Source organism: Typha angustifolia, chromosome 15 (assembly GCF_048772165.1).
Source record: "Typha angustifolia cultivar Huaian chromosome 15, ASM4877216v1, whole genome shotgun sequence".
In the NCBI taxonomy this organism is placed as follows: Eukaryota; Viridiplantae; Streptophyta; class Magnoliopsida; order Poales; family Typhaceae; genus Typha; species Typha angustifolia.
The window spans coordinates 1,341,820-1,361,963 of NC_133253.1; the positions used below are offsets into that span (position 1 = coordinate 1,341,820).

General features: G+C 40.3%; 2 protein-coding genes across 2 annotated transcripts; one reads left to right on the forward strand and one right to left on the reverse strand.

Moving 5' to 3' along the window:
• Positions 1-7: 7 nt before the first annotated feature.
• Positions 8-3,902, reverse strand: LOC140779411 (lipoyl synthase, mitochondrial). Its single transcript, XM_073124455.1, has 4 exons — positions 3,313-3,902; positions 2,403-2,614; positions 760-1,139; positions 8-376 (listed from the first exon to the last, which is right to left on the reverse strand). The coding sequence occupies exons 1-4, from the start codon at positions 3,759-3,761 to the stop codon at positions 251-253; spliced, it is 1,167 nt and encodes a 388-aa protein (XP_072980556.1). The 5' UTR covers positions 3,762-3,902; the 3' UTR covers positions 8-250.
• Positions 3,903-5,450: 1,548 nt separating this feature from the next.
• On the forward strand, positions 5,451-19,953 carry LOC140778229 (uncharacterized). The gene is made up of 5 exons (XM_073122838.1): positions 5,451-5,757; positions 17,960-18,084; positions 18,407-18,721; positions 18,810-18,979; positions 19,153-19,953. Exons 1-5 carry the CDS (start codon positions 5,503-5,505, stop codon positions 19,533-19,535), a joined length of 1,248 nt encoding a protein of 415 aa, XP_072978939.1. The 5' UTR covers positions 5,451-5,502; the 3' UTR covers positions 19,536-19,953.
• Positions 19,954-20,144: the final 191 nt, after the last annotated feature.

Sequence of the window (20,144 nt, forward strand, 5' to 3'; positions counted from 1 at the left end):
AACAGTATAAGCAACTGATCCATCAGCTCCCTTTATTTCAAGCAAATTACAGTTTCAATCCAGGGGCAAATTTCTTTGTGCCATTTTTTTCCCCATTTCGATTGAACATAGACAGGATATGAACATGAGAGAAGTTGAAGGGAACAAATAATAATATAAGACGACTACATTTATGAAGGTGAAAATACACTTAAAATTAGGGGTCAAATTTCAATTTTGTGGAGAATGGATCCAAAAACTTAATTTGGGCTTAAGCTCCATCATTCTCAGAAGGAAAAGATTTTGCTCGATCAGCTTCAATCATGGACTTGATATAAAATTCTCCAGCTTTGTATGAGGACCGCACCATAGGGCCTGATGCAACATATCTGAAACCCTGCAAAAGATTGCAAACCGAAAGCATGTGAGCCTTTGGCTCAAATTTGCACTGAACAAAGGATATCATTCAAATTTGTTCATCTATATGATTCAGAACAGAAAACATGGGTGACCAAAATTCAGTGACCTTTCGAAATAGGAACAATGGGATTTCATGCTTCAGGAATTAGTAAGGCATCAAAGTTTTGCTATTCATCATCATAGACAGCACTAGATGTTTTGACGGGTGCACATGTACTAAGAAATTGTATGGAACATACAAATAGTAGATATAATCATCTCAAACTAACAATAAGAGCATATTACTAAAGCAATTTACTTGCAGAAATGTACGTGTAGCAAGATTTCAACAATTAAACTTGAGATATATCTGAGAAATACCATTTCCATGCCAAGAGCGCGATACTTCTCGAAAGCCTCTGGTGTGACATACTCAGAGACGGGCATATGCCTCTTTGATGGTCTCATATACTGACCAAATGTCATAACATCAACTCCAGCTGCTCTAACTTTCTCCATCGTGCTGACAACCTGATCAGGTGTTTCCCCACAACCCAGCATGATTGATGTCTTCGTAAGTGTGCCTGCTGGGGCATACTCTTTTGCGATTTTAAGGACATCAATAGATTGTTTGAAGTTAGCACGGTGATCTCGTACTATGCTCTGCAGCTCTTCCACTGTCTCAATGTTGTGAGCAAATACATCCAATCCAGATTTTGCAACTTTCTCTACACAGCTTGCATCTCCTCGAAAATCAGGAACTGCACAATGATTATTTTATATATCTTAAGGATATTAATGTACAAGCAGACTTCAGCAGATAATAAGAACAACATATAAGAATCTCATCATGCAAAATATTCAACAGCACAAGCCAATCTAGGATTCAGAGACATTCCAAGAATGGCATGCCCTATCTTCATGAAAACAATAAGTTATTAGTTGTTATATGTACTCAAACTATCACAGAGACAATATCGTATAGGCAGGATCAACAATTTGAATAGCATTAATGCAGAAAATTAATCAGCATCATTTACTGCAAAATCTGATACAACATCTGTATGATTGAAATATTTCATAATGGATGTGGTTATAAATGATCAAGGAGAAAAAATTCTCTTATTAAAATTGAATATTTTAAGAGAAACTATCAAACTAGCTGTTTCAAGCTTTGGAGTGTTAACATAATAAAATAATATACTCAAAGAACTGGGTGCAACTGAGTGAGGATGAGACAAATAAGATAAATAACCATTCACCAAAGAATGAGTTAACTATAGCATTAACTGAGAATAATACATGAGATAATCTCACAAGATTTTCTGACATGTCCATCATGACTACATATACCTCTCTAATAAGGAGGAATGCAATACCCAAGTTGAAGGAACCATAACTGGGCAGAGTGGCCACATAGTTTTCTACTAATGTGATGTAAGTTGAGGTGTCCTTGAGAGTTATATTCATATGACAATATATATTTTTTCTTTTTGAAAGAAAGTCCATAGACGCATGACAAAAGCTAATTGAATCTTCCAATAAATAGAAAATTTCAAAAAGAGTAAGAAAAACAGGTCATCAATTCACAGATGCAGCATCTATGAAATGTTAACTCTCCATGAATGATATTGCTATGTCCAAATTAAGTTCTTTAGGAACAGTAGTGCACCTAACAACTTCTCCCACATACAAAACCTAACACATTTTAAATATATTTGTATGCTATCCCATGGGGTAATTGCATGGTTCAAGACATGCAACAAGTTATTGCCCCACAGATAGCCGCGATTCTTGCTCTCTAGAAGTGATTCAATTTGGGGTATCATAGTCCTGTTTGTATATTTGAAAGTGAACCTCATTGAAATGCTGCATTTTTGCTGCCAATGCACATTGGTGGAGCACAAAGAAGGAATAGATTAAATTAAGATTCTGACATAGCAAATACTAAACCATCATCATCAGTGTTAAAGCCTACATAAAATGTCAAAAATTTGCTGAAATAACCAATATAGAATGCATACCAAGAGCCTCTATAAGAATTGTTGGCTTTAAAATTTTCAGTGTCTGCACTGTTTCAGTAAAATGGCCACTTCCTTGATCAGGCAAGTCATCTCGGTCAACGCTAGTAATCACCACATAGTCCAGACCCCAGGAAGCAATTGCTTTAGCAACATTCGAAGGTTCATTTGGATCTGGTGGAGGAGGAGTTCGCGATGTCTTGACATTACAAAATCTGAAAGGAAATGGAACCAACAATTAAAGGGCATAGATACACCAATGGGATACAAGTATGACAATCAAAATTTTGACTACAAAATCTATCAGAAGTACATCTTGCCTTCGCAATCTTTCCCCTGTTATTTTTTTTATTAAAAAAAACTAATACGGAGTGACTGAACATGTCAATACCATATCCAGATCAGCAAACACAACTGAATAATCTGATTCATCCATTTTCAATTTTAAAAAAAAACTCTTATCAAAATCTTATGCAGCATAAGACTACTACGGTGAATGTAATCATCCCTATCAAGTATCCATATTCACACTTCTGACACCTATAAGTAAGCGAATTCATGCAGAACATCGAACAACTTTATGCACATAGTTCACATTGGACAAACTTGCTAATACAAAAACTTAATACTAATATTTTCCTCCCTTCGCAAAGGAAAACATGATTATATGAAATCTGAAATTTGTGATCGCTCCTCCCGGTATTTCTCAACTGTCATATGCCCCTCTTTCTTTGGGAAAAAGAGAGTATCTTATGCGCCTCCTGACGCAAATATAATACCAAAATAAATTATAAAAATCGCAACTAAATCAGTACTATTTACACGAATCAAGCCCTCTATGGAAGACCAACAGAATCCTGAAAAGATCCAATCTTTCCAACAAAATCAACTAAGAAAACAACAGAGAACCCACCTGCAACCCCGTGTGCAAGTATCTCCAAGGATCATAATAGTCGCCGTTGCAGTACCAGTCTCCCCACCGGACCAGCACTCCCCCATATTGGGGCACCTCGCCTCCTCGCACACGGTGTGGAGCTTTAACTCCCTCAGCTTCGCCTTGATCGCCGTGTACTTTGCTCCTCCAGGGATGGCCTCCTTCATCCATTTCGGCTTCGCAAGCGGCCGCTTCTTCGTTCCCACCTCCACCGAGTAAACGAAGTCGGAAAGGTCGGGGGTCTCCGCCGCCAGCCGCCTCCGGAGCTCCGCCAGTGTCCTCGCCGGAGGAGGAGGCGGCGCCGAACCTACGGATTGGGTCGATGATCCGCGTTCTAGGGTTTGGAGGGGAGCGGTTGGGGTGGAAGAAAGGGATCGGGGGTTGGAGAAGCGAGAGATGAATCGGAAGAGTTGAGGACCGCGATGCATCGCTTTCTCTCTCTAAATCCTTCTCTCTGTCTCTCCTCTCTCTATTCTCTCTTTTTATAAGGTTGTCTGACGAGCTCGGAGAAGGAGAGAGGAAGCGAGAGGATGACGAGAGAGATGGATGAGATGGAGATGAAGCTGGAGATGGCGTAGAAGAAGGCAAGAGGACCATTGATTTTGTTAGAGTGAAGGTGCTGTGCAGGGTGGGTTGGATGTCGTGGGATACAAACCGGTTGTTTGCGTGACAACTGACACGGCATTGTTGCAAGTGTTAGTTACATCGTCTTCTAAGAGAAATAGTAACTTAATGATGTGTCAATTAAACTAATACCGGAGATTTAAATCCGATAACAATCACACAAAATGAGCCCATTTGACTATCTTAATACATTGCTCAATAATTCTTAAACAAAAAAACACGAACACAATTAATTTAATTATTGTAACTTAGTCAAAAATCACAATGCAGCACAGTAATACAAAATAAAATTTATGAGATAAAATAATTTTAATCCAAAATACAATGGTCATTTTAAATATTTAACACAAATTAAGAAATAGAATAAGAATATGATACGATTCGATCTATATGGGCTCCATTGGGTTTATGGAAATAAGCCTATTTATCTAGTTGAGTAGGTAGGATCAATAAAATCTATTTTTACCGGGGTGCGTTCGAATACAAAGACTGCGTTCGAACGCCTATATCACGTTCGCGTCAACAGAGAACGGAATTGGCATGTTCGAACACAATTAAGCGCATTTGAACTTACCGTGGTAAAAGTATGGGTTAAGTTAGGGATGTTAAGGTTGTTTTTTATGTTAATTATGAAATCGTTAGGGTGAGTCTCTATATATACGTAGAGAAAATCCTAATTGAGATATTATGATTTAGATTGGAATTGACTTTAGCCTCATCTTTTTCTCTCTTGACTCTAGCCATTGGCGTCCTCTTCCAGCGTCGCCCTCTTCTAACCTTTAACCTTCCTCTTCCACAACAACTTCTCTCCCTTCACACTAAGAACTAACCCTAGCATCTATCTAGTTATTGAAGGACTATCAAGCTAGGATTTAAGCTTCGGAACCGTTGCGGATCGGATTAAATCGGTTCGTAATAAAATCTCTACAACATTTGTATTACGGAAGAGTGGTGGAGTTAAAATATAGGGAAATTTATCAAAGATACTTATCCTTTTGCTATGTATATTTTAGTAGTAATTTGGGAAACTATAGTAGTACTTTTAGTTTGTAGATTAATTTAATTTGAAGGCCAAGTTACCTCTGTGATGAAGATTAATGGCAGAAGGTTTAATAGATAGTGAAACTTTAAAAATAGGGTCAATTTAGACTGATAAAAAAAATGAGGGGTTGATTTAAACGAAAATAAGGCAAAAGTAAAGGGGCAAAATAAATTTTTTCTTATATTAATATTAAATTAACGGAGAACTAGATTTTAAGGATGTCTTAGGTATTTTATTTTATTTTTTAATTTTCAAAAGTGATGGAATACTCTCTCATTAGATGCTGTTTAGATAAAACTTGGGGTGCTTTTAAGGTATTAAAGACAAAAAGCAGGGGTAGAATGATAAATATATTTATATGAAGGGTGTTAATGGTTATAAAAGCAAAAGTTAGGGTATTCTTGATAAATGTCCCTAAAATTTGTACTTAAGCCTTCCAGATTTCTTTCATGCTGGTGTAAACCCTCCCCTACTATTTATCCGATTCCTCTATTGTTTCGGAGATGGGAGACAAGAAAAAGAAGAGGAAGTCCAAGAACAAGGCGGGCTCTAGCCAAAGCCTCGCCTTGCGATACGTGCAAGACTGGGTCTTCCGTGGTTCCGCTCCTTCTTTGTCCATCACCGCCGCCGACGAGTTCTTGCCTCCCGAGACCCATAAGCTTGCGGACCCTGTGATCTTCGAGTTCCACTCCCACTCCAAGTACAGCGATGGTTTCCTTTCACCTGCGGCCCTCGTGGAGAGGGCCCATAGGAACGGGGTAATGTCTTATGAATTGTTTCTTTGCTGTTTGATTTGGTGTTTGTCTATTGGATTGTTGTTGAATCGCTTCGGCCTTCTCTTTCTTGAGATGGTTCTTGTTGAATCGCTTCGGCCTTCTCTTTCTTGAGATGGGTTTTTTTTTTTTTCCTTTTATCCTTTAGCTAATCTAGTGTTGGTCTTCCCTTGAAGTTGTGAGCGTTCTTGATTTGGTGTTGGTCTGTGGGTTTCCTGAGGCGAATTGTTGTTGAAATCCTCCGTCTGCGTATATCTTGAGTTGGTCTGTGTTCTGTTGCTACTTAATGAGAAAGACGAAATTACTTGACTCGGTGTTGGTGTGTGGATTTGTAACTTGAATGCTCTGGTTTTGTATCCTGAGGTGGTGTTTGTTATTGATATGTTGATCTTACCTGAAAAGTGTGAGACTTCTTGATTTGGTCCTGCGCTGTTGGGGTTGTCTTTTAAATGCTCAGGTTTGTTTTTTCTCGAGATTGATTGTTGTTAAAAAGAAATGCTTGGCTATATATTTCTTGTGATGGCTTGTTTTTCAATTTGTTACCTGAAAAGTGTGAGGTTTCTTGATTTGTTGTTGATCTGTTGGGATTTGTTGTTGGAATATTCCACTTTTATGTTTCTTGAGATGATTGTTGTCTAATTGCCTGAGGTGTGCTAATGTTGTGTAATACAGACTTTTCTTTTCATTCTCAGTCACTTTCTTCTTCAATCTTAGTAATTTATCTATAATATTTAAACATCTCTATTTTTCCAGCAGAGAGACTCCTTATAAACATTTTGCTTCATCCTTTCAATTTATTTCTAGAGGTCCTAATTTTAATTATTTAGACAAACCAGTTTCATTAACTGTAGATTCATTCTATCATTTCATAATAAAATGAGTGAACTCAATTCCTCATTCAAACCAGATGTCCAGCCTGAAAAATCTTATTAGCCACTTATAAGTCACCAAAGTCTAGCATCAAGGGAACATGGCTGTTATATTTGAGGTTACATTTGACTCCAGGATATTGTGTTTCATCTTCTATAAGGTAGGGAAGATCCTGACTTATAAGAAGGAAAAAATAAGGTGGATGTTGAAAGGAAAGGGTAATATGGATGAATGAACTTTGATGTGAACATTAAAGAGTGGAACTCTTAAACATAGAATATAGTAGAAGATACATGGCTAAATTAGATTGGAATTCTTAGTATTATCTTCTAGTAATTGGGATCCCACCATGCACATATTGTGTCCTGCTCTGTGAATAACGGAGAAAGGGAAGGAACTTTCGATTGGAGCTCTGTTGGTTTAAAGAAACAGATTTTTGGAAAAATGATTCCTATGTAATTGAAGGAATGACAACCTTTGGCGATCTGGACTTGGAATATGGATTAACAAATCAAGAAATTTAAGGAAATAATGGAGGGTTTTGAGCATAGATATAAAGCTTGCCAAGAAGAAAGGCAAACTGGAATTTTGGTTGTAATAGAGAAACGGCGCTGGTTGAACTTTCAAAGAAAGGAGGACCAAAATAAGTCGAGATCCAGGCTTACAAGAAGAAAATAAGATGGAGGTTGTTTAATGAAAAGAAAGGGTATTAATGGTTAGGCCATGAATGTAATGTTATTCTTGAACATCATTGGTGGGCACAAAGTAAAAAATGGTCAGCCTTTAAGGAATTTCCAGCCATGGCTAAAGTAGATATGTTATTCTAGTTATTGGGAAGTAAAGTACTGTTTGGCATGGTTTAAGGCTTTTCCAGTATATGGATCCCACCATGCCTTTTTAACATTGTGCACTAGTGGAACCTTAATGTGGAAATTTTCAGATTGGAATTTCACTGTCGGTTTGAAGAACCAGATTTTTCTGAAAATGACTCCTAGGTGGTGGAAGGTGACAGCTAAGGGGATCTAGACTTTGAAAATAGATTAATGATACGATCTCCCCTTAAAAAGGGTTGATTTGACTCGCAATCAGATCTGGTCTGGAATTTGCATGGAGCTTTCGAGAGAATTTATGGCGGATCTAGCCATTGGGTCATTCTGAAATTGTGATATGTTGTAGCCCTAGAAAAGAGTTTTCCAATGATTCTAGTTTTATTCGAATTGGATAGTTAAATTGGGAGATTTCTTTAAAATAGTGTACGAAAGTCGAAAGGCCAGACTGCAGGATTCAGGTTCAAGCGAGATTTGGAATCTGTAGGTAATGGCACGTACTCCTAGGTGGAGTATGGTGGTGGTAGGTCGATGATGATGGGGTGGCGCCGATAGAGATGGTGATGGAAGGTTAGGGATGGTGAAAGGGGTTTAAGGTGATAGTATGGAGAGTTAAAAAAGAGGGAGAAGTGAGCCACCTTAAGAGTCTAGGGTGGTAGGCCGGTTGATGGGGGCTACAGGCAGCGTAGCCGAGATAATAGCTGCTGCCGAAGGAGGAGAGAATCAGGAAGAAGGAGAGGAAGAAGTTTAGGTCATAGAAATTTAATTCAATCTATAAAACCCTGATGAGGATGCCTTTCATATATTTAGAGACTAACCTATCCACCAAACAATTGAAGAAACTAGATCTAATACAAGCTTGATGTGATTCGGACCACACCGAGTTATCTCGAGCATGGTTGCAACTTATGGGATCTATTTCTTATTTTATTTTAGTTGTTTTCTCTAGAAAAATAAGGATTCTGGATGTTGTATTTGAACTCGGGGAGGTTGCGTTCGAATGCCTATTGCGAACGCCTGCAAGCGTTTGCATCGATAAAGAACGCAAATTGTGCATTCAAATGTGCTCGAACCTGTTTGAACGAACGCGTGTGAATGCTTGCTTGCATACGTTCACATCAACAGTGGACGCGAATTGCGCGTTCAAACGCGCTCGAGTTCGTTCGAACGCGGTCGGCGAGAATGCAATGTTTCTAGGGTTATTAGTTGTCATTTTGACTTGTTAGGATAGCCTCTTAAGATGTGGATGGCAACCTAAAGGACCGTTATGAATGAATATTGATTTTTCTTCCCTTCTCTTTTTTTTCTACCCTAAATCTTTTCCCTCATCGTTCAAGCCCTAGTTGTGTGCCATCTCGTCGCTGGTTACCTCTAATCCTTCTCGACTGTCGAGTTTTTCCTCCTTCTTGGGATCTCAACTAATTTCTCCCCTCTCATCCTTATCCCATCAACACCACGTGCCACCCAATCCATCATCATTATCACCCCTCTTTCACCATCATCACTATCACCCGTCATCTCCACCTTCACCCCAGTTTTACGTATTTTCGCCCTAAGTGTAGTCAGAATTTATAAAGGGCATGAATACTAAAAATGTATATCAGAAAGATACGAAACGACCACTAGTTTTATAATTTTCTGACTATGGGAGAATATTTTGAGATTATTTTCCTCTGATTGTGTGGACTGCTTTCCTGCATCCGAGCTTGATCCGGAACGGACGTACGATCCATATCAATTGGTATTAGAAACACCATTCCTCGAACACTATGTCAACAACTAGATCTATGGCATCGAGACCCAATGAAGGCACCTTCGTTGAGGGGGAGACCATGAATATTATCAAATCGGAGGCCAACCCAAACTCATCGAACGAGACTTCTCCAACGACCTCCAAGGTCAACTCAAATTTGATCAAGATGCTTGCGGACATGATGGAGACGCAACGAGCAATGCAAGCATCGATGGAAGTAATGACTCAGGTCCTTTTAGGCGCACCAAGGGGTACGGCGGCGATTGAGTTCCCTACTCGAGCCCGAGCTACACCACAGATGGAACCACCTTTTTGCCAAGGGACACCGCCTCCACCCTTTCGTACCAGGTGGGGGGTAGATCATGAAGACCCCATGGGTGGTCAAGCCAGGGGGCCCTTGCTGCCTACGCCGCCTGAAAGGCGCAACGTTCCCTCGCCGGCTTTTCACCATGACCGAGCACCGGATCCACCCCTCTATGATGAAGATGACGAGTGGGCACCTAGGGATGCTGGATTAAACTTAAGGGAAAGAAAGCCCAACCGACATAAAGAAGAAGAACGTGGCGTCTGTGTAGAGACTATTTTCCTCAACTTCCTGCCCTTTAATAGAGGAGATCCGCTCGATTGAGTTTATCGAGCGGAGCAATTCTTCGAGTACCAACGAACACCTAATGCACAAAATGTTGTATGTTAGCATCTTTTCATTTCAAAGACACCACCATCCGATGGTACTAGGCCACGAGTCAAGCTCGGCCCTATCAAATGTGGGAGGAGTTTGTTGATGCTAATTGCGTCCGATATGGATCCTCCAGTTATGAAGATTTTCAAGCTGTTTCCAAGCTGCTCTCACTGAGCTAACCAAAGGACTACGGTGAGAGCATATCAAGAGGAGTTCGAGCGTGTTAGCAATTGAGTGTGGGGCTGGTCGAATTCCCAACTCAAGAGCACATTCATTAGTAGCCTTATGTGGGATTCAAGCCAAAGTGAAAGCTACTCAATCAACCACCTTGCGTGAGGCTCTTGCAACAACTCAATTGATGGAAGAGAAGCTTTGAGAGCTTCGGATGGCGACAAAAGGAGGTTGGAGCACCATGGATTTTAAAGGAGCGTCTTGGCAAACCGCAGCCACACATCATGTGTCAGTAACTCTACCAACGACAACATGTGCAAGATTACCTCCACGGCCACAACTAGAGGTGAGGGGACCTCCCCAAACTACCATGAGGAGACTTACCCCAACCCAAGTTGAAGAAAGAAGAGTTAAAGGTCTATGCTTTTATTGTGATAAGTGATTCACTCCTGGGCATAAATGTGCCTGACCGGTGGCCACGGTGATGGTGTTGGACGAAGCAGAGGATGTGAAGGAAGAGGAAGTGGTGGAAGATGAACTAGAGGGCTTGGCAGAAGACCAGGAAGCCTTGGATAGCAGCGAAGAGGGTCGTGCCAAGATATCCATGCATGTCTACACCGGCGCTAATGCGCTTAGGACGCTTCGAGTCAATGGCACCGTGAAAAATCAAACAGTGAGGATCCTCATAAACACCGGGAGCACCCACAACTTTATCGATGAACGTGTGTTTTAGAAGATAGGAATGACTATAGATGCTATCTCTAGATTTGATGTAGTTTTGGGAGACGGCACGACGCTTCAAGCGAACGGTATGCTGAGGGGTTCTTTTGAAGATTCAATGCAATTCTTTCACCTTGGATCTTCACCCCTTGGCCTTATGGGGGGCTAACATTGTATTAGAGACTCAATGGATGCAATGTTTGGGCCTGGTGACATTTGACTTATCAGAAATGTGGATAGATTTCAAACGAAGCGGCAAACGAGTATGGTTAGACAGAATTGACCGCAACTTGGAGCCTAACTTCAGTCGATGGTGGGACTGTCAAAGGTTGGGTGCTATGGATTTCTAATGCAATTAATCTAGAGTCAAGTAGACCATACAAAAAAAGAAGTACCTACTAATCTATGCGCTTTACTAAAGGAATTCAGCGAGATGTTTGAAGAACCACGCGGCATGCTGCCGGCTCGATCCCAAGACAATCGCATTGAGATTACTCTCGGAGCTGAACCGGCTAATATACGGCCTTATCAGTACCTATTTGTGCAAAAAGAGTCAAGGGGATTTTGGACAACAGGATCATCCAACCGAGTCGGAGCTTGTACTCGTCACCGGTGCTCTTAGTGCGGAAGGATGGAACATAGCGATTTTGTGTGGATTATCATGCACTCAATGCCATCATGGTGAAGGATAGGTATCCTATCATTTGAAGAATTTTTGGATGAGCTCTCGGGGGCCTTAACCTTCAGCAAGTTATTACGAGCCGGTTACCACCAAATCCGAGTGAGACCCGAGGATGTGCACAAGACTGTATTTCGCACACATGACATGCATTATGAGTTCAAAGTCATGCTTTTTGGACTCACTAATGGTCACTCCACCTTTTAAGGGTTGATAAACGACGTCTTAGGGCGCTATTGAGGCGATTTGTGCTTGTCTTCTTCGACGACATCCTCGTGTACATCTTGCTATTGAGACGAGTTCATAAAAGGACCATCTTGTTCACCTTCACGAAGTGTTACAGATTTTGAAAGACAATGAGCTAAAGTTGAAGGAGTCTAAATATTTATGCGGCCAGTCGAGAGTGGAGTATCTCGGCCACATCATATCAGCGGCGGGAGTGGAAGCCAATCCCTTCAAGGTGCAGAACATGGTGCAATGGCATATCCCAAAGACATCAAAAGAATTGCGGGGTTTCCTTGGATTGGCGGGCTATTACTGTCGATTTGTTGCCAACTATGACAAGATCATTGCCCCTTTAATATCACTACTGAATAAGGGGGAGTTTCAGTGGATCGAGGCAGCAACGAAGGCCTTTGAAGAATTAAATAAGGCAATGACCATAGCTTTAGTCTTGGCGTTACCCGATTTCACTAAACCTTTTCTAGTGGAATATGACGCATCTGGGACTGGAATTGGGGCTGTCCTCATGCAAGAAGGGAGTCTTGTGGCATACATAAGCAAGACATTGTCAATGAAGAACCAGATGATGTCTACATATGAGTGAAAGATGCTAACCATTATCCATGCCGTCACTAAATGGAGATCATATTGAATCGGGCGGTGATTCGTGGTGCGTACCAACCAACGAAGTCTTCCTTAGTTAGACAACAGATTCACACTACGGCACAGTAGCAGTGGATGATGAAGTTGTGGGCCTACGACTACGAATTGGTGTATCAGAAGGGAACTGAAAATCGGGTCGTCGATGCATTATTGCAGCAACCCGAACCGGCCGACCTAACCACAATTTCCATCCCGATCTTTTCTTTCCTTTCAGAGATTAGAGCTGCATGTGTGGAAGATCCAGAGATGAGGGAACTCATAAAGCTAGAGGAAGAATCATCTAGCTATCCCGGGTTAGAAGTGAAGGATGGTCTACTATTAGGCTGAGGGCGAGTACGAGTATCGGCCAAACCCTAACTGCGAGTGATTTTGATTCGCCATTTCCACAACACTCCTATGGCGGGGCATGAGGGGACCTTCAGAACCTATAAGAGGTTAACACAAAATTGTGTATGGGCAGTGGAGCATGTGAAATCTGTCAACACGCTAATGCGGACTCGGTGAAATCGATGGGGCTACTGCAACCCCTACATATCCGGGATGATGGACTTTATTGAAGGACTTTCCCAGGTCAGAGGACATACAGTGATAATGGTGGTGGTCGATCAGTTGATGAAGAGTGCGCAGCAGAAATTTTTGTGAAGGAAATAGCCCGGGTGCATGGAGTGCTGAGGTCAATAGTTTCAGACTGTGATCCAATATGAGTCATTTTTGGTAAGAGTATTTCAAACAGCAAGGTACTGATCTGAAATGAGCCCATGTATCATCTGCAAATCGATGGGCAATCTGAAGTCGTTAATCGTTGCCTCGAGCAATATTTGCAATGTTTCGCCGGAGAGCAACCAAAGAGATGGCTAGCTTACCTACCCTGGCGGAGTACTCATACAACACAGCTCACCACACCGCTATTGGGATTACTCCTTTCAAGACTGTCACTTCCCCAACATTGCGATCCTATGACCGACCGGGCGCACTTGATCTTATTGACATAGATGAGGTGCTAGTGAAATGGGATGAAGTACTCAAGCGGCTCAAGCTTCACCTAGCAGCAGGCACAAAACCGAATGAAACAAGTGCATTATCGCAATCACCAGAAAAAAAGCTATGAAGTTGGCGATTGGGTTTATGTTCGACTCCACTCGTACCGGCAAATCTCGGTACAAACTATTCAGAACCAAAAGCTAGCACATCGCTTTTTTGGTCCATTTCAGATTCTAGGAAAGTTGGGAGCAGTTGCATATAAGCTGGACCTACCCGAGTTGTCCCAAATTCACCCGGTCTTCCATGTATCTAACTTGAGAGCCCGAGTTGATCCAGTTGAGCAGTTTGTGGCAGAATACCCAAGCCTGAATTGGAGGCAGTTGAGCTCGCTCCAGAGAAGGTCCTAGCATGAAGGAGGGTCAGACGCGAAGGACGAATAGTCACAGAGAGTCACGGAGGTGATGGTAAGTTGGGTCGGTTTGACATAGGATCAAGCCACATGGGAATCTGAGGCAATATGATGGACCGTTATCATGAATTTGTACTTTGAGGACAAAGTAAGTGAAAGCATGGTAGAATGATGTGATTCAGACCACACTGAGTCATCTCGAGCATGGATGCAGTCTATGAGATATATTTTTTATTTTGTTATAGTTGTTTTCTTTGGAAAAATAAGAATTCTGGATGTCGCGTTCGAACGCGGGGAGGTCGCGTTTGAATGCCCCTTGCGAACGTCTTCAAGGCATTTGCATCGACAAATAACACAAATTGTGTGTTCGAACGTGCTCGGTTCAGTTAGAATGTCTGCATATGTTCACATCGACAGTGAATGTGAATTGCGCGTTCGAACGCGATCGATGAGAATGCAATGTTTCTAGGGTTATTATTTGTTATTTGGCTTGTTAGATTTGCCTATTAAAATGTGGATGGTAATCTAAAGAATCATTATGAACGGATATTAATTTTCCTTCCCCTCGCTTCTTTTTCTACCCTAACTCTTCTCTCTCCTCGTTCAAGCTCTAGCTGTGTGCCATCTCATCACCGGTTATTTGTAATCTCCCTCGACTGTCGAGTCCTCCCTCTTACTTGTGATCTCCTATGTCCACTCTATCTCTCCTTTCATTACCTCCACCCATTATCAACACCTTCACTGTAACTTTGCCTATTTTCACCTTAGCTACAATCCAAATCTGTGAAAGGCATAAATACCAAAAACGTAAACCACGAAGATATGGAATGAATCCATCTGGTTTCGTAATTTTCTGGCTACAGAAAAATATTTGACAAATATTTTCCTCGAACCGTGCGAATTGCTTTCTTGCACCCGAGCTTGATCATGTAGCCGAGATCAGGTCATAACACATGTCTCAAATAGATGTCCCGGTTTGACAATATGAACACAGAGGATGAGAGCAATAGTAGTTTGAGCGAGAGTAATTAGCACATGTGACAGCAAGAGCCTGTTCTACCCCAGTTGAAGGGAACATTGTTGGTGGAGCATATCGAGAATAAATAGTGCATAGACAAGTCTCCTCAGCAACTAGCTCAACCACAACTAACTCTAAACTTGCCACGATGAACCAAGATTCCTGTCAAAGAAGCAAACTCCAGACAGAGAGCGTATGGAAACTGGTCCAATTGGCGACGGTTTCTAAAGGAAAATTAGAAGGCTCCAATGCCTACAACTCATGCCAAAAATCTCGCATATGACTATAGAATTGCTGGAGGGATTGTTCGCCCTATTGAGCTGTTTCAGCACTAGATAGAAGGTGAAGCTCCCGAGCACCACTAGATTCGACAAGACGAGATTGGATGTGGCACCAAATATCAAATATAGTGATAAATCGAATAAAATCCGGATGAAGAGCTTTGTCAATGGTGGCAACCTAGTATGCTTGAACACGAGGATCACGGGCCCTCCAAGTAGCTTGCTCTTTGGAGTTATTGGAGGGCATAATACTAGATTTGTCAAGATGAATAGAGAGATCATGACCATCAAATGCACTCTCTATCGTGGCAGACTAATATGGCAAATTAGCAGTAGTTACAAGCATAAAATCAGCGAAAGAAAGAAGATAATAACGGAATGTATCAATATTAGCCATTGAATATAATTGTAGCAGATTTAAGCAGCAAACTTAACAAGAAGCAAGAAGTGAGAAGCTTTGTTGAATCAATTAATCCTTTGCTAGATCAAACTTAAGGTAGTAACAAATCGAGATGAATTGATCTAATCAATTATTTCTCAGATAGGACTTGTGACAGCAATAAATTGAGACCTTGCAAGTTGTTGCTCAAGCTATGAAGTCGATGACATCGTCGATGGAGATCCAAAGAAGTGGCAAAGTCGACAGAGACCTTGGAGGTGTCTATTAATTAAGTTGCGGACGATGTCAGTGGAGACCTTGCGCTGCCGCTCGAGCTCATGGCAATCTATGGCGGCGAGTCGTCGAAGGAGATGAAGCTCACGGCACCAAGGCGTTGATGAGTGTGATCCGTTGACTGGGGAGACCGATTGGCGACAAGTTCACGAAAGGGTTCAAAGATGATAACCCTAGGTATTAGCTCTAATACCATGTTACGGATGGAAAAACTCTGATTCATTCCCATTGGGAGTAAGTATAAATACATGCATAGTTAGGGTATGTTATCTCTCAGGTAGGACTATATACCTTAACCAGAATGTTTGGACATAATATATAGATAGGGAAAGTTAAGCTTATAGAGAAAAGGAGGAATCAAATAAGGGTTATGAGGAAATTATAATGAAATGGAAGAGCAGTAAGGAAAACTGGAAGATGTTTAATGAGCCATGAATAGAATCAAATTCTTGTCATTGAACTCGGTATGGAGTGCTCATTGTCAAATTTAAAGGTATTTTCAATCATGGCTAAATTATATAGGGTATTGGCTTCTACTTACTGGGATGTAAGGTATCCTTTCTCTTGGATTAATGCTCTTCTTGCGTAGCTGTGCATCAGTGAATCTTAACAGAAAAGGTGAACAAGTTTTAGGTTGGTGCACTGTTGGTTTGAAGAATCAGATTTAGGAAAATGCTTCCGAAGTGGTCGAAGGAGACGACTATTTGGAAATCGGACGAAAAAAGTACGATGTAAAAGAAAAAAGTTGAGGACTGTGTGCATCATCTAAAGCGAGCTGAGAGGAAAGGCAACCAAAAATATTTCAACATATTAGAGTAGAAATGGGTAGAGACCACCAATCTCTTACTTAAGTTTCTAGAATAGTTAGTAAGTTACATTGTCTCAGAGCAAAAGGCCCTAAGCTTGAATCCTAATTAAATATAAAGAAACTTCACCTATTTAAGTTAAGTCCACTTGTTTGACCTTTTTTAAGAATGGTCTAATAATCGAATTGTCTTTGCTTGATGTTCTAAGCAAGTTTAGAACCTATTTATGTTTATAGATGAATTTAGTGATCATCTGACTTTAAGAAATTGTATGTTTCAAGTTGTAATCTATTGATGTATTCTCCGGCATTAGGTCAATACAATGTGCATCACAAGGAGTTCAATATTAGTGTCATTTTCTGTATAAATAGATTCTCAACAAATTTGTAGTTTGTCCAATTATCAGTGACCATTTGAGCTATTATTTTCTCAATCTCCTCCACTACATCATCTATCAATTTAAAAAATATAATCTGCACTTTTGGAGTAACTTGTAGCATCAACTAACTTCACAAGACTGTCTCAACGGAGAAATGCAATAAGAAATTTACAATATTTCTTATGTTCTAAGTTGTCCATTTGTCATACATTAATTCATTTCAAAATTGTTTTGAGTGTTGATATAGGTCTGTTGCTCATGTAACTTTATGTCGAGATACTTATTAGAAATTTCAGAATTAGGTCAAGCTACAAAAATCCCAGCCTTTTATATTTCATCTATCCTTGTGTGATAATAGGGGTTGGTAGCTGCATTGAATGGAATAATATTGTAGTAGAAGAATTTGGAAATACGCATGCCGATCTTGGTTTTTGTATGCTTTATCCCTCTTAGTGCAGTCTCTCTTATGTGTCGTCCCTCACCTTCTATATTAGCAAGAGCCAATTGGACCAGTAACTCAAGGTTCCCGAATTTCAGTCTGACTCTTTTATGCTAGAAGATCTAGTCCCAGCTAAGCTTCCACCAATACTACTTTCTCCAACATGAATGAATAAAGAGTGATGCATTTCCTACTGCATGTATGTTTGTCTATTTAGTTTGCTTGCTATTCTCACGACCCTCTTCTTTTTATTTTCATCACTTGTCGTACCATCATCATCAACCTCAATTTGGATAGGATTTTATATCAGCTCCTCACAGACTATGTCAGCTCTTCTTTTTGACTTTGTTTATCTTCACATTTATGTAATCTAACATTTGCACTGTCTAGTCTACTTCAGAGTCCATTTTGAGTTTTTTTTTCAATATAGAAATATGGTTGATATGAGTATGATCTATTTCGTCCAAATTGGATGTTTCTTTATCCTCAAGTTAAACCTCAGATTGGTTAATCTATTTCGTCCAAATTGTGAAATTATTTCCCTGTTTCTTATTTTCTTGAATGTATAATCATGAAAAAAAATGAAGCATGATTGGTTAATCATATGTTTGGTACAGGTGAGAGTTCTCGCTATAACAGACCATGATAACATGGGTGGTATACCAGAGGCCGTGGAGGCAGCTGTAAAATTTGGCATGAAGATAATCCCTGGAGTCGAGATAAGTGCATCATATTCTCCAAGGTACTATTCTCTTCTTGCACTGACAAGGTATCTTTTGTACTGATGTTTTAGTTATATCTGTGCTTACTACTTTTTAAGGAATTAAGCTATTTTAGAGGGAAATGTAAGTACAAAAATAATGTCCAGAAGGGTTAGAAAAACTTCTTGTAGGTTTTAGTTCAATAGATGAGCCACTAGCCAAACTAATTAGATTGTTGCTATCCCAATTTCAGATTTATGCTCTAAAATTCTCGCATTGAAATCATTATCCTAGTTCTCAAGCAAGTATGTTTGTTGTTTCCATATTTTGAGAACCTTTTGTCTTGTATCTGAACTTACAAAGGGGAGCACCTGGAATTGGCGAGCTTGTTCATATCCTTGCATACTATGGTACATGTGGACCTGCAATGAATGAGGAACTTGAGGCCTTGCTGTCTAATATTAGAGATGGGCGTTACCTCCGTGCAAAGAAAATGCTTTTGAACCTAAAGAAATTGAAAATGCCCATCAAGTGGGAGCATGTTGCCAAGATAGCAGGGGATGGAGTAGCTCCTGGACGGTTGCATGTGGCTAGGGCTATGGTTGAGGCTGGACATGTAGAAAATCTGAGGCAAGCCTTCAGCAAATACTTGTGTGATGGCGGTCCTGCTTATGCCATGTAAGAATCCTAGTAAATAGTAAGTACCTTTTAGTGAGCATATTTGAAGGTTAATCATACAATAGTTCTCAGAATTATTTTTCCACAGGGGCAGTGAGCCGTCGGCAGAGGCTGTGGTGCAGTTAATTTCTCGTACTGGTGGCGTGTCAGCTTTGGCTCACCCATGGGCATTGAAGGACCCAGTTTCTGTTATCAGGGCCTTGAAAGCTGCTGGTCTCCATGCTTTGGAGGTTTATAGAAGTGATGGAAAAGCTGCAGGTTTGATTTTGCACTCAACATGTTTAAGATGTTATAGACTTACAGTTTGTTTTTTTCTCTTTCATGTTGAAGGCAATTATTCTTGCCATAGTATCTGAGCTGAGGTCTGGTTTCTTTTATTATAGAAATTTTTTAATTTAGTTTATCTCAATAAAATTTATCATTTTCAACAGGATTTAGTGAGTTGGCTGACACATATGGGCTTCTAAAGATCGGAGGTTCAGATTTCCATGGAAGAGGTGAGAGAAATGAATCTGATCTGGGTAGCGTTGGTCTTCCAATTGTAGCAATATACAAGTTCTTGAAAATTGCTCGACCTATATGGTTCAATGTGATGAAAGATGTCCTGTTAAGTTTTGCAATTGAGCCATCTGATGCAAATCTGGAGAAGATTATGAAGTTTGGAAAACCTAAAAACCTTGAGAATCATTCACTAATGAGCTGTAGTAGAAAAGTTATTGATCTATATTTCTCCTCATTGTTAGCTAATGGGGAGGAAGATAGTGAACTTGAGAATATCAGACTGAGACTTGCCCAGACCCTTGATAGCAGATAGCTTCTGGTTTATTTCTTCCATCTCTTTTTTAATCTTATGCCTATCTTTACTTTTAGCAACCATCAGTGATAACATTTGCATGCTTTTAGATTTCACTTACCTGACAGTGATGTTTTACTGATTAAGATGGGCTCAAGAAGAATTTGAAGGATCACTACTTTCTGTTATGATAATACGAGATATAAGTTCTACATTATCAACTTTTTGAGGCACCTCCTCAAGGTTCTTCTGCTGTCTGTTTATTTTCTATATCTTTGAGTTCATTGTAACGAAGCAGGGTATCTGTTCGCCCGAAATGCAAATAATTGGTGTTTCTAACATCTCTGTGTATCAGCTAATTGTCGCCATTCCTTTTTATTGCAAGTATGACAAATTAATAGTGCTACATGTACTTGTCTTGAGGTCCAATTGTAACTGTATCTGACGTAGATGTTCTGAGTAGAATCTCTCCCTCTCCAACAAATATCACTTGTCTTTTGGAATCTCGTCAATTATCTTTCTGCGCATGTATCTTAAAAATATTTTGAGGGGATTATGCACCTGTAGCCTGAGTATCCTTAGATTGAGTTCGAGTTCGAGTTCGGGCTTCCAAAATGAAGCTTACCCTGC

Bases quoted from the DNA above. Each gene is read 5' to 3' on its own strand.
- LOC140779411 (XM_073124455.1), bottom strand. From the start codon at position 3,761: ATGCATCGCGGTCCTCAACTCTTCCGATTCATCTCTCGCTTCTCCAAC. The intron at 2,615-3,312 runs GTGGGTTCTCTG...ATTTCCTTTCAG, and splicing joins ACTTGCACACGGGGTTGCAG to ATTTTGTAATGTCAAGACAT. The intron at 377-759 runs GTATTTCTCAGA...AATCTTTTGCAG, and splicing joins GCGCTCTTGGCATGGAAATG to GGTTTCAGATATGTTGCATC.
- LOC140778229 (XM_073122838.1), top strand. From the start codon at position 5,503: ATGGGAGACAAGAAAAAGAAGAGGAAGTCCAAGAACAAGGCGGGCTCT. The intron at 18,085-18,406 runs GTACTATTCTCT...GAACTTACAAAG, and splicing joins AGTGCATCATATTCTCCAAG to GGGAGCACCTGGAATTGGCG. The intron at 18,722-18,809 runs GTAAGAATCCTA...ATTTTTCCACAG, and splicing joins GGCGGTCCTGCTTATGCCAT to GGGCAGTGAGCCGTCGGCAG.